Raw genomic sequence first — 15532 nt, forward strand, 5'->3', positions numbered from 1 at the left:
AAAAAGTTCTTGGCTGCAAATTATGTCTAAGAGTTCTCTGCCTATGTTTTCCTTTAGGAATTTTATGGTATCATGCCTTACATTTAGTCTTTAATCTATTTTGAGTTTATTTTTGTATATGTTATTAGGGAGTGTTCTAATATCATTCTTTTACATGTAGCTGTTTTGTTTTCCCAGCACCACTTATTGAAGAGACTGTTTTTTCTGAATTGTATATTGTTGCTCCTTTGTCATAGATTAGCTGACCATAGGTGTGTGGGTTTATCTCTGGGCTTCCTATCCTGTTCCATTGGTCTATATTTCTGATTTTGTGCCTGTACCATATTGTTCTGATGACTGTAACTTTGTAATATAGTCTTAATTCATGCAGCTTGGATTCCTCCAGCTGTTTTCTTTCTCAAGATTGCTTGGTCATTTGAGGTCTTTTGTGTTTCCATACAAACTGTAAAATTCTTTGTTCTAATTCTGTGAAAAATTGCTGTTGATAATTTGATCAGGATTGTATTGAATCTCTATAGACTGCTTTGGGTAGTATAGTCATTTTCACAATATTGATTCTTCCAATCCAAGAGAATAGTGTATCTCTCCATCTGTTTGTACATCATCTTTGATATCTTTCATCAGTATTTTATAGTTTTCTTAGTACAATTCTTTCGTCTCCTTGTTGTGCTGTGCTGTGCTTAGTTGCTTATTCATGTCTGACTTTTTGCGACCCCATGGACAGTAGCCCAATAGGCTCCTCTATCCATGTTTGTCTCCTTAGGTAGGTATATTCCTAGATGTTTTATTCTTTTGATGCCACACTAAGTGGAATATTTTCTTTAATTTCTCTTTCATCTTTCATTGTTAGTGTATAGGAATACAAAATATTTTTATGTATTAATTTTCTAACCTTGCAGCTTACCAAATTCATTCATGAGCTCTAGTAGTTTTCTGGTAGCATCTTTAGGATTTTCTATGTATAGTGTCACGTAATTTACAAATAGTGACAGTTTTACAATTCTTTTCCAATTTGGATTCCTTTTTTTCTTTTTCTTCTCTGATTGCCATAGCTAGGACTTCAAAACTATGTTGAATAATCATGGCAAGAGTAGACATCTTTGTCATGTTCCTGATCTTACAGTAAATGTTTTTAGTATTCACCATTGAGAATGATATAATGGTTATCTAAGTAAATTCACCCATTCCATTCCATTTTAATTCGCTGATTCCTAGAATGTCTGTGTTCACTCTTGCCATCTCCTGTTTTACCACTTCCAATTTGCCTTGATTCATGGACCTGACATTCCAGGTTCCTATGCAGTATTGCTGTTTACAGCATTGGACCTTGCTTCTATCACCAGTCGCATCCACAACTGGGTATTGTTTTTGCTTTGGCTCCATCCCTTAGTTCTTTCTGGAGTTATTTCTCCACTGATCTCCAGTAGCATATTGGGCACCACCGACCCGGGAAGTTCCCCTTTCAGTATCCTATCATTTTGCCTTTTCATACTGTTCATGGGGTTCTCAAGGCAAGAATACTGAAGTGGTTTGCCATTCCCTTCTCCAATGGACCACATTCTGTCAGACCTCTCCACCATGACTCATCCATCTTGGGTGGCCCCACACAGCATGGCTTAGTTTCATTGAGTTAGACAAGGCTGTGGTCCATGTGATCAGATTGGCTAGTTTTCTGTGATTATGGTTTCAGTGTGTCTGCCCTCTGATGCCCTCTTGCAACACCTACCATCTTACTTGGGTTTCTCTTACCATGGACGTGGGGTATCTCTTCACGGCTGCTCCAGCAAAGTGCAGCCACAGCTCCTTACCTTGGACGAAGGGTATCTCCTCACGGCCACCCCTCCTGACCTTGAATGTGGAGTAGCTCCTCTTGGCCCTCCGGCGCCCGTGCAGCCACCACTCCTTGGACGTGGGGTTGCTCCTCTCAGCCGCCTCCCCTAACCTTGGCCATACGGTACCTCCTTTCGGCCGCCGCCCCTGACCTCGGACGTGGGGTAGCTCCTCTCTGCCGCTCCTGTGCTGACTCAGCCTGGCACTCTTGGTCGCCCCCCCCCGAGCTTGGGCAAGGGGTAGCTCCTCTTGGCTGTGCTTCAGCACGGTTTGTTGTAGCCGGCACGCTTCTGCATGGTCCGTCACAGCCGGCGTGCTTCTGGAATGGGTGAATTTAACTCAGATGACCATTATATCTACTACTGTGGGCAGGAATCCCTTAGAAGAAACGGAGTAGCCATCATGGTCAACAAAAGGGTCCGAAATGCAGTACTTGGGTGCAGTCTCATAAACAACAGAATGATCTCTGTTTGTTTCCAAGGCAAACCATTTAATATCACGGTAATCCAAACCTATGCCCTAACCAGTATGCTGAAGAAGCTGAAGTTAAATGGTTCTATGAAGACCTACAAGACTTTTTAGAACTAACACCCAAAAAAGATGTCCTTTTCATTATGGGGGACTAGAATGCAAAAGTAGGAAGTCAAGAAACACCTGGAGTAACAGGCAAATTTGGCCTTGGAGTACGGAATGAAGCAGGGCAAAGGCTAATAGAGTTTTGCCAAGAGAATGCACTGGTCATAGCAAACACCCTCTTCCAGCAACACAAGAGAAGACTCTACACATGGACAAAACCAGATGGTCAACACCAAAATCAGACTGATTATATTCTTTGCAGTCAAAGATGGAGAAGCTTTATACAGTCAGCAAAAACAAGACCAGGAGCTGACTGTGGCTCAGATCATGAGCTCCTTATTGCCAAATTCAGACTTAAATTGAAGAAAGTGGGGAAAACCACTAGATCATTCAGGTATGACCTAAAAAATCCCTTATGATTATACAGTGGAAGTGAGAAATAGATTTAAGGGACTAGATCTGATAGAGTGCCTGATGAACTATGGAATGAGGTTCGTGACATTGTACAGGAGACAGGGATCAAGACCATCCCCATGGAAAAGAAATGCAAAAAAGCAAAATGGCTGTCTGAGGAGGCCTTATACATAGCTGTGAAAGGAAGAGAAGCAAAAAGCAAAGGAGAAAAGGAAAGATATAAGCATTGGAATGCAGAGTTCCAAAGAATAGCAAGGAGAGATAAGAAAGCCTTCCTCAGTGATCAATGCAAAGAAATACAGGAAAACAACAGAATGGGAAAGACTAGAGATCTCCTCAAGAAAATTAGAGATACCAAGGGAACATTTCATGCAAAGATGGGCTCGATAAAGGACAGAAATGGTATGGACCTAACAGAAGCAGAAGATATTAAGAAGAGGTGGCAAGAATACAAAAAAGAACTGTACAAAAAAGATCTTCACGACCCAGATAATCACGATGGTGTGATCACTCACCTAGAGCCAGACATCCTGGAATGTGAAGTCAAGTGGGCCTTAGAAAGCATCACTACGAACAAAGCTAGAGGAGGTGATGGAATTCCAGTTGAGCTATTTCAAATCCTGAAAGATGATGATGTGAAAGTGCTGCACTCAATATGCCAGCAAATTTGGAAAACTCAGCAGTGGCCACAGGACTGGAAGACATCAGTTTTCATTCCAATCCCAAAGAAAGGCAAAGCCAAAGAATGCTCAAACTACCACACAATCGCACTCATCTCACACTCTTGCCTGGAAAATCCATGGACAGAGGAGCCTGGTAGGCTGTAGTCCATGGGGTCGCTAAGAGTTGGACACGACTGAGCGACTTCACTTTCACTTTTTACTTTCATGCATTGGAGAAGGAAATGGCAACCCACTCCAGTGTTCTTGCCTGGAGAATCCCAGGGATGGGGAAGCCTGCTGGGCTGCCATCTATGGGTTCGCACAGAGTCGGACACGACTGAAGCAACTTAGCAGCAGCAGCAGCACACGCTAGTAAAGTAATGCTCAAAATTCTCCAAGCCAGGCTTCAGCAACACGTGAAACGCGAACTTCCAGATGTTCAAGCTGGTTTTAGAAAAGGTAGAGGAACCAGAGGTCAAATTGCCAACATCTGCTGGATCAAGGAAAAAGCAAGAGAGTTCCAGAAAAACATCTATTTCTGTTTTATTGACTATGCCAAAGCCTTTAACTGTGTGGATCACAATAAACTGTGGAAAATTCTGAAAGAGATGGGAATACCAAATCACCTGACCTGCCTCTTGAGAAATCTATATGCAGGTCAGGAAGCAACAGTTAGAACTGGACATGGAACAACAGACTGGTTCCAAATAGGAAAAGGAGTACGTCAAGGTTGTATATTGTCACCCTGCTTATTTAACTTCTATGCAGAGTACATCATGAGAAACGCTGGGCTAGAAGAAGCACAAGCTGGAATCAAGATTGCCAGGAGAAATATCAATAACCTCAGATATGCAGAATATACCACCCATATGGCAGAAAGTGAAGAGGAACTAAAAATCCTCTTGATGAAAGTGAAAGAGGAGAGTGAAAAAGTTGGCTTAAAGCTCAACATTCAGAAAACGAAGATCATGGATTCCAGTCCCATCACTTCATGGCAAATAGATGGGGAAACAGTGGAAACAGTGTCAGACTTTATTTTTTGGGGCTCCAAAATCACTGCAGATAGTGACTGCAGCCATGAAATTAAAAGACACTTACTCCTTGGAAGGAAAGTTATGACCAACCTAGATAGCATATTCAAAAGCAGAGATCTTACTTTGCCAACAAAGGTCCATCTAGTCAAGGCTATGGTTTTTCCTGTGGTCATGTATGGATGTGAGAGTTGGACTGTGAAGAAAGCTGAGCACCGAAGAATTGATGCTTTTGAAGTGTGGTGTTGGAGAAGACTTTTGAGAGTCCTTTGGACTGCATAGAGATCCAACCAGTCCATTCTAAAGGAGATGAGTCCTGGGTGTTCATTGGAAGGACTGATGCTGAGGCTGAAACTCCAATACTTTGGCCACCTGATGCGAAGAGTTGATTCATTGGAAAAGACCCTGATGCTGGGAGAGATTGGGGGCAGGGGGAGAAGGGGACAACAGAGGATGAGATGGCTGGATGCCATCACCAACTCGATGGACATGAGTTTGAGTGAGCTCGGGCAGTTGGTGATGGATAGGGAGGCCTGGAGTGCTGTGATTCATGGGGTCGTAAGGAGTAGGACTCAACTGAGCAACTGAACTGAAGTGATTGAGAATGATGTTTGTTGTGGGTTTGTCTATATTGCTTTTATTATGTTGAATTAGGTTCTTTCTGAGCCTCCCAGGTGGCTCAGTGATAAAGAATCTTCCTGCAATGCAGGAGATGTGGTTTCAATCCCTGGATCAGGAAGACCCCTTGAAGGAAATGGCCACCCACTCCAGTAGTCTTAAAGACTAAACAACTATAACATTCCGCTTAGGCCCTTTCTGGATAGTTGTTTTGTTTTTTTCTTTTTTTTTTTTTTTTATCATAAATGGGTGTTGAATTTTGTCAGAAGCTTTTTCTGCAACTATTGTGATGATATGTTTTTAATTCTTCAATTCAGTGTGGTTTATCATACTGATTTGCAGATATTGAACAATCCTTGTGTACCTGAGGTAAATCCCACTTGATCATGGTATGTGATTCTTTTGATGTGTTGTTGGATTCTGTTTGCTAGTATTTTGTTGAGGTCTTTTGCATCTGTGTTCATCAGTGATATTGGCCTATAATTTTCTTTTATTATGATGTCTTTGTCTGGTTTTGGGATCAGGCTGATAGTCCCCTTGTAGAATGAACTTGGGAGTGTTCCCTTTGTCTCCAGCTATGTGGAAGAGTTTCAGAAGGGTACGTGTTCACTCTTCTCTTAATGTTTAATGTAATTCATTTTTGAAGCCATCTGGTCCTGGAATTTTGTGTGTTGGAAGGTTTTAATCACAATTTCAATTTCAGTACTTGTGACTGAACTGTTCATATTTTCTGTTTCTTCCTGGTTCAGCCTTGGAAGGTTGTATCTTTCTAAGAATTTGTCCGCTTCTAGGTTGTCCATTTTATTGGCATGTAGTTGCTTATAGTCTTTTATGATTTTTTGTATTCCTGTAGCATCCATTGTAGCTTTTCCATTTTCATTTCTAATTTTATTGAGTCCTCTCCCTTTTTTTTTTTGATGAGGCTGGCTAAATTTTTACAATTTTATCTTCTCACAGAACCAGCTTTTAGTTTCACTGATCTTTGTTCTCTTCATTGGAGCATTTAATCTGTTTACCTTTAATTAAGGTAATTATCAATATATATGTCCTATTGCCATTTTCTGAATTTTTGGGGTTTCCTTTTGTAGGTCTTTTTCCTTCCTCTTGTTCTTTTCTCTTGTGATTTGATGACTGTCTTTGTTGTATATGGGTTGCTTCTTTTTTGTGTGTATGTCTATTATATTTTTTTGGTTTGTATTTCCTGTGAGGTTTTGATAAAGTAATCTATATATATATAAATATGAATAATTGAGGTGTTAGTTGCTCCATCATGTCTGACTTTTTACGACCCCATGGACTCTTTACGACCCCACCAGGCTCCTCCGTCCATGGAATTCTCCAGGCGAGAATACTGGAATGGGTTGCCATTCCCTTCTCCAGGCGATCTTCCCAACCCAAAGATCGAACCCAAAGGCCTTACCAGTGAGCTTTCCCATTTGTGATTTTCTTCTTTCCAGTTGTGCTGTTGCCTCCCTTCCTCCCCACTCCGCCGACCCCCTGCCCCAAAGAAGTTCTGTTAGCATTTGTTGCTAAAGCTGCTTTGGTGGTACTGAATCCTTTTAGCTTTTAATTGTCTGTTAAGCTTTTGATTTCTCTGCTGATCTGAATTAGATTCTTGCTGTGTATTCTTTTTTGTAGGTTTTTCTCTTTCATCCCTTTAAATAAATATATCATGCCACTCCCTTCTGGCCTGCAGAGTTTCTGCTGAAAAACTAGCTGATAACCTTATGAGTATTTCCTTGTTGCTTTTAATATTTTTTTAATATATGTTAAATTATAATGTGTCTCAGTGTGTTCCTCTGTTTATCTTGTATGAGACTCTCTGAACTTCCTGGACTTGGGTGACTGTTTACTTTCTCATATCAGGTTAGTTCTCCATTGTAATCTCTTCAGGTATTTCCTTAGGCTCTTCTCTTTTTCTTCTTCCTCTGGGACCCCTGTAGTTCGAAAGTTGGTGCATTTAATGTTATCACAGAGGTCTCTCAGACTGTCCTTATTTCTTTTCTGTTTTGTTCCACAGCATCTGTTTCCACCATTTTTCTCTTTCAGCTCACTTTTTCATTCTTTTGCCTCAGTTATTCTGCTATTGATTCCTTCTGATGTATTTTTTTCAGTGATTGTACTGTTTGTCTTTATTTGTTTAGTTGTTCTAGATTTGTTAAACATTTCTTACATATTCTTGATCCATGTCTCCATTCTTTTTTTGAATCTTGGATCATGTTTACCATCATTACTCTGAATTCTTTTTCAGGTAGATTGCCTGTTTCCTCTTCATTTAATTGTTCTTGTAAAGGTTTCTATCTTGCTTCTTCATCTGCAACATACTTCTTTTCTCATTTTGTCCAACTTAACTGTGTTTTTGGTCTCCTTTCCACAGGCTGCAAGATGGTAGTTCCTCTTGCTTCTGGTGTCTGCCCCGTGGTGGGTGAGATTGGTCCAGAGATTTGTGCCATTATCCCTTTGATAGGGGATTTGACTGGTGGTGTGGAGACCAGAGCTTGCTCTGGACATTTAGCAGGGCCTCCTCTTTGCTCTGTAGTTGTCATTGCCCTGTCAGGGGTGGGGTTTCCTCCCTGGTTGTTGGGAGTAGAGACCCCCAGATCTGTTTCTTAGCTGTGTTTCTGATCTGTAGTGCTAGCTAGGTGTGATCGGACAACTTCCACTGGGAGAGAAGCCACTGAGTATTCCTTCTCTGGAGCTGTTCACCTGTGAATGTGCTCTGTTGTGCTCCCTTTCATCCATTGTGTGAACTCACAAAATTCCCTTCATTGGCACTGCTGTCAGTCCCACCTTAACTATGGGTATGCTCACAATTGGCCCTGGTGACTCTGAGGTCTTGTTTTCACCAGGCCACTGATGCAGATCCACTGAGGTCAGGTCCCAGGACTGTAGTGATTATTTATGTACCTGAACCTACTGTAGGGGGTGTGGGGGCTGTGGAGGCAGCTCAGACTCTGGCCTGGCCCAACCCCTGCAGTGTGTGCCCACAACGTCTACAGCAGCTAAAGCCAGCCCATCCCAGCTGCAGGAGCACTTGCTGTCCTTTCAGATGTTTGCAGGTACTAAACTTAGGAGGCTGTCAGTGGAGGTGTAACTCTGAGGTTCACGCAGAGGCCAGGAGAGATTTCAGCTCTACTTCTTAGTCACATGGCCCTTTGGGCTCCGCTGTGGTTTCAGCCCCACCTCTGTTTGTGTGTCTCCTATCAGAGTCTGCTCTGGAGGTAGCCTGGGCACACGAGCCCATCAGGCCGGAAGGAACCGAAGTCGTGATCAGGGTGAGTGGGCCACCCAGGCAGGAGGATGCTGGGATAGCAACTGGAAAGGGAAAACCCACTAGCAGTGATTGGGGGAGTGGGCCACCCAGGCAGGAGGATGCTGGGATAGCGACTGGAAAGGGAAAACCCACTAGCAGTGATTGGGGGAGTGGGCCACCCAGGCAGGAGGATGCTGGGATAGCGACTGGAAAGGGAAAACCCACTAGCAGTGATTGGGTGAGTGGGTCACCCAGGCAGGAGGATGCTGGGATAGCGACTGGAAAGGGAAAACCCACTAGCAGTGATTGGGGGAGTGGGCCACCCAGGCAGGAGGATGCTGGGATAGCGACTGGAAAGGGAAAACCCACTAGCAGTGACTGGGGGAGTGGGTCACCCAGGCAGGAGGATGCTGGGATAGCGACTGGAAAGGGAAAACCCACTGGCAGTGATTGGGTGAGTGGGTCACCCAGGCTGGGGAAGGGGTGGAAGAGGTGATGACAGTGGCGCACGCTGTCTGCTGCGAGCCTGTGGCTGCAGCGGCCGGTGCGCGAGGGGAAGGCTGCAGTGGCAGCCCCACCCTGGGTGCATTACTAAACAGTGCCACTCTGTGCAGCCATCCAGGCTTCTTCCACGAGCATTCCTAGTTTTGGAGCTCCTCATTCCCACCCCCTCAGCTGTTTCCTCAAAGCTCAGAGCCATTCCCACCCGGGATTTGCTCTCCAAACCTCACATTCCAGCACCTATCCCCCAGGCACACCTTGAACACCCATCCTAGGCTGGGGCCTACAGGGCTGTGGCAGAGACCCTTTGTTTTGTTTTGTTAATTTATTTATTTTAATTGGAGGCTAACTACTTTACAATATTGTGGTGGTATTTTTTGCCGTACATTGACATGAATTGGTCAAAGGCGTACATGTGTTCCCCATCCTGAACCCCGGCCCCCCACCACCCTCCCCACCCCATCCCTCTGGGTTGTCCCAGAGCACCAGCTTTGAGTGCCCTGCTTCATGTATTGAACTTCCACTGGTCATCTGTTTTACATATGGTAATATGCATGTTTTAGTGTTATTCTCTCAAATCGTCCCACCCTCACCTTCTCCCCCATAGTCCAAAAGTCTGTTCTTTATATCTCTGTCTCTTTGGCTGTCTTGCACACAGGGTCGTCGATACTATCTTTCTAAATTCCATATATATGTGTTAATACACTGTCTTGGTTTTTCTCTTTCTGACTTACTTCACTCTGTATAATAGGCTCCAGTTTCATCCACCTCATTAGAATTGACTCAAATGAATTCTTTTTTATAGCTGAGTAATAGTCCATTGTGTATATGTACCACAGCTTCCTTATCCATTCATCTGCTGATGGACATCTAGATTGCTTCCATGTCCTAGCTATTAGGGACCCTTTGCGTTGGACTTCTTGGCCCTGCCTGCCACAGACAAGTTTCTGGTCTCTTTTCTGAGCCCCTGGAGTTCCTCTTCTGTCCCAGCTGATTTCTGCACTGGTGAAGGGGCTTCCCCAGATGTGTGACCCTCTCCTCACCTTCAGCTTTCCATCAGATGCACAAGTCCTGTTCTGCTTCCTCTCATTTTCCTTCTTCCTTCTTTCATTCTACCTGGTTATGTAGGGATCTGTCTCGTCCTTTTAGGTGTCCAAGGTTCTCTGCTAGTGTTCAGCAGGTGCCCTGTGACAATTTTTCCATTTGTAGATGTATTCTTGATGCATCTGTGGGGAGAGATGAACTCCATATCTTCCTACTCCTCTGCCATCTTTGAAAGTCTGAATGTCCATTTTAACAACTTCCCAAGTGATGCTGATGCTACTGCTTCTGAGATGACATTTTGCTAACCACCATTAAACAGAGTTATTGTAAGGATCACCATTGTGTCTCTAGCATCTCGCCTTGAAGTTAACATTCAGTTCCTGGAATATAGGTAGAATAAATCAAGGCTCAAATATCAATGTGTGTGAAAGCCTTTTGTATACACTACAAATACTGGCTATTAGTTTTTGGTTTTGTGTCAGCCTGAAATTGATGCTCCATTGGAGTCTCTCCCTTAGGACAATACTTAAGTTATTTAACAGTGCCCTGGATGATGAATTTAGGAGTTGTTCTCATTACATACACAGATGATACTATTTTGGATTAAATTAGTAGTGCTTAATAAGCGTCTTTTAATTTCATGGCTGCAGTCACTATCTGCAGTGATTTTGGAGCCCCCAAAATAAAGTCTGACACTGTTTCCACTGTTTCCCCATCTATTTGCCATGAAGTGATGGGACCGGATGCCATGATCTTCGTTTTCTGAACGTTGAGCTTTAAGCCAACTTTTTCACTCTTCACTTCCACTTTCATCAAGAGGCTTATGAGTTCCTCTTCACTTTCTGCCATAAGGGTGGTGTCATCTGCATATCTGAAGTTATTGATATTTCTCCGGGCAATCTTGATTCCAGCTTGTGTTTCTTCCAGTCCAGCGTTTCTCATGATGTACTCTGCATAGAAGTTAAATAAATAGGGTGACAATATACAGCCTTGATGCACTCCTTTTCCTATTTGGAACCAGTCTGTTGTTCCATGTCCAGTTCTAACTGTTGCTTCCTGACCTGCATACAAATTTCTCAAGAGGCAGAACAGATGGTGACTGCAGCCATGAAATTAAAAGATGCTTACTCCTTGGAAGGAAAGTTATGACCAACCTAGATAGCATATTCAAAAGCAGAGACATTACTTTGCCAACAAAGGTTCGTCTAGTCAAGGCTATGGTTTTTCCTGTGGTCATGTATGGATGTGAGAGTTGGACTGTGAAGAAGGCTGAGCGCCGAAGAATTGATGCTTTGGAACTGTGGTGTTGGAGAAGACTCTTGAGAGTCCCTTGGACTGCAAGGAGATCCAACCAGTCCATTCTGAAGGAGATCAGCCCTGGGATTTCTTTGGAAGGAATGATGCTAAAGCTGAAACTCCAGTACTTTGGCCACCTCATGCGAAGAGTTGACTCATTGGAAAAGACTCTGATGCTGGGAGGGATTGGGGGCAGGAGGAGAAGGGGACGACAGAGGATGAGATGGCTGGATGGCATCACTGACTCGATGGATGTGGGTCTGGGTGAACTCTGGGAGTTGGTGATGGACAGGGAGGCCTGGCGTGCTGTGATTCATGGGGTCACAAAGAGTCAGACACAACTGAGCGACTGAACTGAACTGAACTGAATAAGTGCATGTGTGCTCAGTCATTCAGTCATGTTCAATTCTTTGTGACCCCATGGACCTGTAGCCTGACAGGCTCCTCTGTCCATGGAAATTCCCAGACAAGAATACTGGAGTGGGTTGCCATTTCCTTCTCCAGGGGATCTTCAAACCCAGGGATTGAACCCATGTCTCCTGCATTGGTAGGCATATTTTTTTTTACCACTGAGCCACCACACTTAGGGTCTTCCCTTATAGTTCAGTCAGTAAAGAATCTGCCTGCAGTGCAGGAGACCCATAGTATATGCTGTACGATCAGACTGTGTTCATATTTAAGAGCTTTCAATGGTATGATAACTGGGATTTATTAATAGAAGGTATTTAATGAACAAGTTAGGAAGTCAGCTTTACAAACTTGCCAATAATTGTCATGCTGTTAGAGCATTATTTTTAATTTTCATGCATTCTAAAGTGATTTTGAAGAAAATAAAATGAAATAATCATGTAAATGTAAATTTCAGTATTTGCTAATTCTGGTTCCAGATTTGAACTCTATTTTAGCACATACATTAGAGAAATGGAAAGAAAAACTTGTTTCCATGACAACATATGACTCTAGCTAGCCATTCTGCAAATTCAAGTAGTGAGACTTTGGTATGTGAACAACTCAGTTCAAAGCCATCAACACTGTAAAAACAACTCGGATGTGTTTAAGACAAAGTTCTGACCCTAGATCTGCATTAGGTGATAGATTAAAACATAGTGGGAAGACATTTTGTAATATATATTACTCACTCTTTAGTATCAAGTAGACATTTTGACATCATCATTCTTAAATGTAACTTATTTCAAATTTATGAAAAATGTGTATGCATCTTTTTGATTTTTAAGTCATTTTGCCTTGTTTCTAACTTTGAGGAAGTTTTCAAGACAATCAGTAAGATTTTCCTTGGGGTCTAATCTGTATATATAAGTTTTTCTTTTATGACCAGTTATATTTTCTTTCTACCTTAATAAATCTTTGTACTTTGCTTCTCATTCTGATGAGACATAGTTAGGTAGACAAGTAAAATTATTCATGTTTATATGTTTAAGGAATAGTAAGATTTCCATAAAATAGGACAATATTGCCTCAGTCATCAGAAAATTAAAGACTTATTTAAAAAATAATGGTCAAGTCATTCTGCACAGAGCTTAGGAAACAAGTTAAACTGGTTTAGAGTAAGAGTAACTTTTGAAATGAAAAGTCAGTCAGCTTAAACCAGATGCTGCATGAATGCAGGGAGCCAGTCTTACTCATTGCTATGCCTCAGTGCCTGGAACATAATTGTAATTATTATAATAGCAACATAATAATTGCCTCTGAAACAAGCTGAAGGGAGGAATGATGAAAGACAACTGTGTGATGGTTTAACTGTGCATCTGATGGTCGCTTTAAGCTCATTGAAAATATGTCACCAATTACATGTTACTTCATTTAGGAACAGATAATTTCTAATTCTTTGTTAACTCATTTAAAAATATTATGAAGTCCTGCCGTGTACTTGTCAGGTCTTTACTAGAGGCTGGAGACACAAAGGAGATAAAAGATGAATGTGGCCCTTGTAGTCATGCACCTTATAGTGGAGAAGTTGGATGTTAATTCGACAGTAGATCAAGCAAAACTAAGGTGCAACTGTGATGAATACCATGAAGGAGGGTTCATGGTGCTTTAAGCAGGTAACCAGATCAGTGAGTGCATTTAAAAAAATGTAATCCTAAGTTAAGACCTGAAAAAATCATATAGGAGTTATATAGCAGGGGAGAGATTGGGGCAGAAGGAATGGCTCTGTGGCAAGAAAGAAGGCAAGGTAATGAAAGGTAGGGGTGGATGTGAAGGGAGTGTTGCAAAGTGAGGCTTCAAACACAGCTAGAGGCCAAACCATCCAGATCCTTTAGGCCATGTTAAGTATTATGGATTTTACCCAAAGAATAGTGGTAAAGCCACTGCACAGTTATTTTGAAAAAGATGACAGGAGATGATGCCATGATCAGGCATGCACATGGAAAGTATAGTCATCTCTCAGTGTCCACAGGTGCTCAAATCTCTTGCATAAAATGGTGCAGTATTTGCATATAGCCTACATACATTCTTCTGTATACATTAAATCATCTCTAGATTATATATGATACTCAAGACAGTGTAAATGCTATGTAAGTAGTTGCTGACACATGGCAAATTTGAGTTTTGCTTTTTGGAACTTTCTGGAAAATTTTTACCCAGACTGTTTTCCATTCTCACTTGATTGAATCCATTGATGTGGAACCTGGGGATACAGAAGGCCAGCTGCATTTCTTTGTTGGTGTTTCTTTGTGAAGAATCAATTTGGAAGGAGGCCAGAATGGATGCAGTAGGCTGCATCGGAGTAACAGTGTCAGTGAGAGATAAGGATATAGCTTGGACTAAACTGAGAAACGGAGAGAAACCAAGTATCAAAAAATACACCTTGGAGAGAGTATCACTATGATGTGGAGATGGACCGGATATTAGGCTTGTGAGAAAGGGAAGCTTAAGGAAGGATATTTTGACTTCAAGTTTTCAGAATTAGAGCGCCATCCACTGAAATAAGAAACAGTGTAGTAAGTCTGGAGAAGAAGACTGACTTGTTTTGGAACATGTTAACCTTGGAGATATTCTGAGAAATCCAAGGGAAGATGTCAAGATGTAGGAGAGAAGCCTGCACAGAGACAGTAGAAGAAGCCATTAGTGTTCACCAGGGAGAAGGGACAGAGGGAGAGAATGAGCGAAGCCAGGGCCAAGAGCTGAGCCTTGAAGAATTCCATCATCTCAGAAGTGGTCAGCAAACCTGCATACTCCTGAGAAGTCAAGTTTCTTGGGGAACTGGGAAAATTGTATTGGATTTAAAAGCACAGAAGTGACCTTGGCCAGAAATGTTTTAGTAGAGTGATAGGGAAGAAGCTAAATTCAAGGTGGATGAAAAATGATTGCAGGTGAGGAGATGGAGACACAGGATGTGTGTAATTCAGGAAGCTTAGCTAGAGGGTTAGAGCTGGAGGGACATAAAAGAATTGGGTTAGTTTTAAAAATTGAATTAGTTATATACAAGACAATGAAAGATACTACATCTATAATTGAGTGAGTTTGGGCTCTTTATATAGTTGTGAAATCACCATGTAAGGCAGTACATAGATTGTTTTTCTCACCCCTAGAAAGTTCCCTTGTATTCCCTTTCCAAGGACTCCATCCTCTGTAAGTGAAGGATGTTCTGATACTCTTGGTCTTGATTTTGATATAAATGAAACTGCGTAGAATATACTCTTTTGTGACTGGTTTGTTTCCCTAGACATAATGTTGAGATTCATCCATGTTTCAGGTTTTTTCCCTTGATAAGTCTTGCTATCCAGTTACTACTTAATCTTTTCAAGTTTTGGTTTTATTTTTTCTGTTGTCTGTTTTTATTTTCACTGAATTCTCCTTATACAATTTTGTCTACTTGCTTTGTTTTTTAATCTATCTTTTCAGTTTCTTAAATTGAAGACTTAGAACCGCTGATTTTTCAACTTTATTTTCTAATACAGCATTTTCCTCAAATGTTGTATTATTTTCCTATAATTTTCCTCAAAATGAAACTTCAGCTGTGTATCACAATTTTTCTTTGCATATCTTTAATTATATGTATTTTATTTCTATTTTTCACACTGTGACATAATAATAATACCAAACATATTTAAGGTATAAAACTTGATTTGTAACTATGTGTATACCTATGAAAAATCACCACAATAGACATATCTATCACTCCCAAAAGTTTCCCTGTGCCTGTTTATAATCATGCCCTTCTCCCAACCTCTGTCTCCAGGTAACTTATTTACATTTTCCAGAATTTCATATTCTTTTTAAAAATGTGACTCCTTTTGAGATTTACCCAAAAGTTTCCACTTTTCAGCTATTACAAGTAAAGC

General features: G+C 41.6%; 1 protein-coding gene across 8 annotated transcripts in view; it reads left to right on the top strand.

The window, feature by feature from the left end:
* The window catches only part of TEX9 (testis expressed 9), a 101603-nt gene that overhangs the window by 68351 nt on the left and 17720 nt on the right, over positions 1 to 15532 (top strand). The window contains exon 11 of one of the 8 annotated variants that reach the window (XM_025295648.2): positions 8339 to 8371. The exons of the other annotated variants lie outside the window; for them this stretch is intronic. Coding sequence (XP_025151433.1) covers positions 8339 to 8356 — 18 coding nt within the window. The 3' untranslated portion in view covers positions 8357 to 8371. Of the gene's footprint in view, positions 1 to 8338; positions 8372 to 15532 lie in introns of those variants that run through there. 8 annotated transcript variants of the gene reach the window in all.

The sequence above is a fragment of the Bubalus bubalis genome, chromosome 11 (genome assembly GCF_019923935.1).
Source record: "Bubalus bubalis isolate 160015118507 breed Murrah chromosome 11, NDDB_SH_1, whole genome shotgun sequence".
Classification (NCBI taxonomy): Eukaryota; Metazoa; Chordata; class Mammalia; order Artiodactyla; family Bovidae; genus Bubalus; species Bubalus bubalis.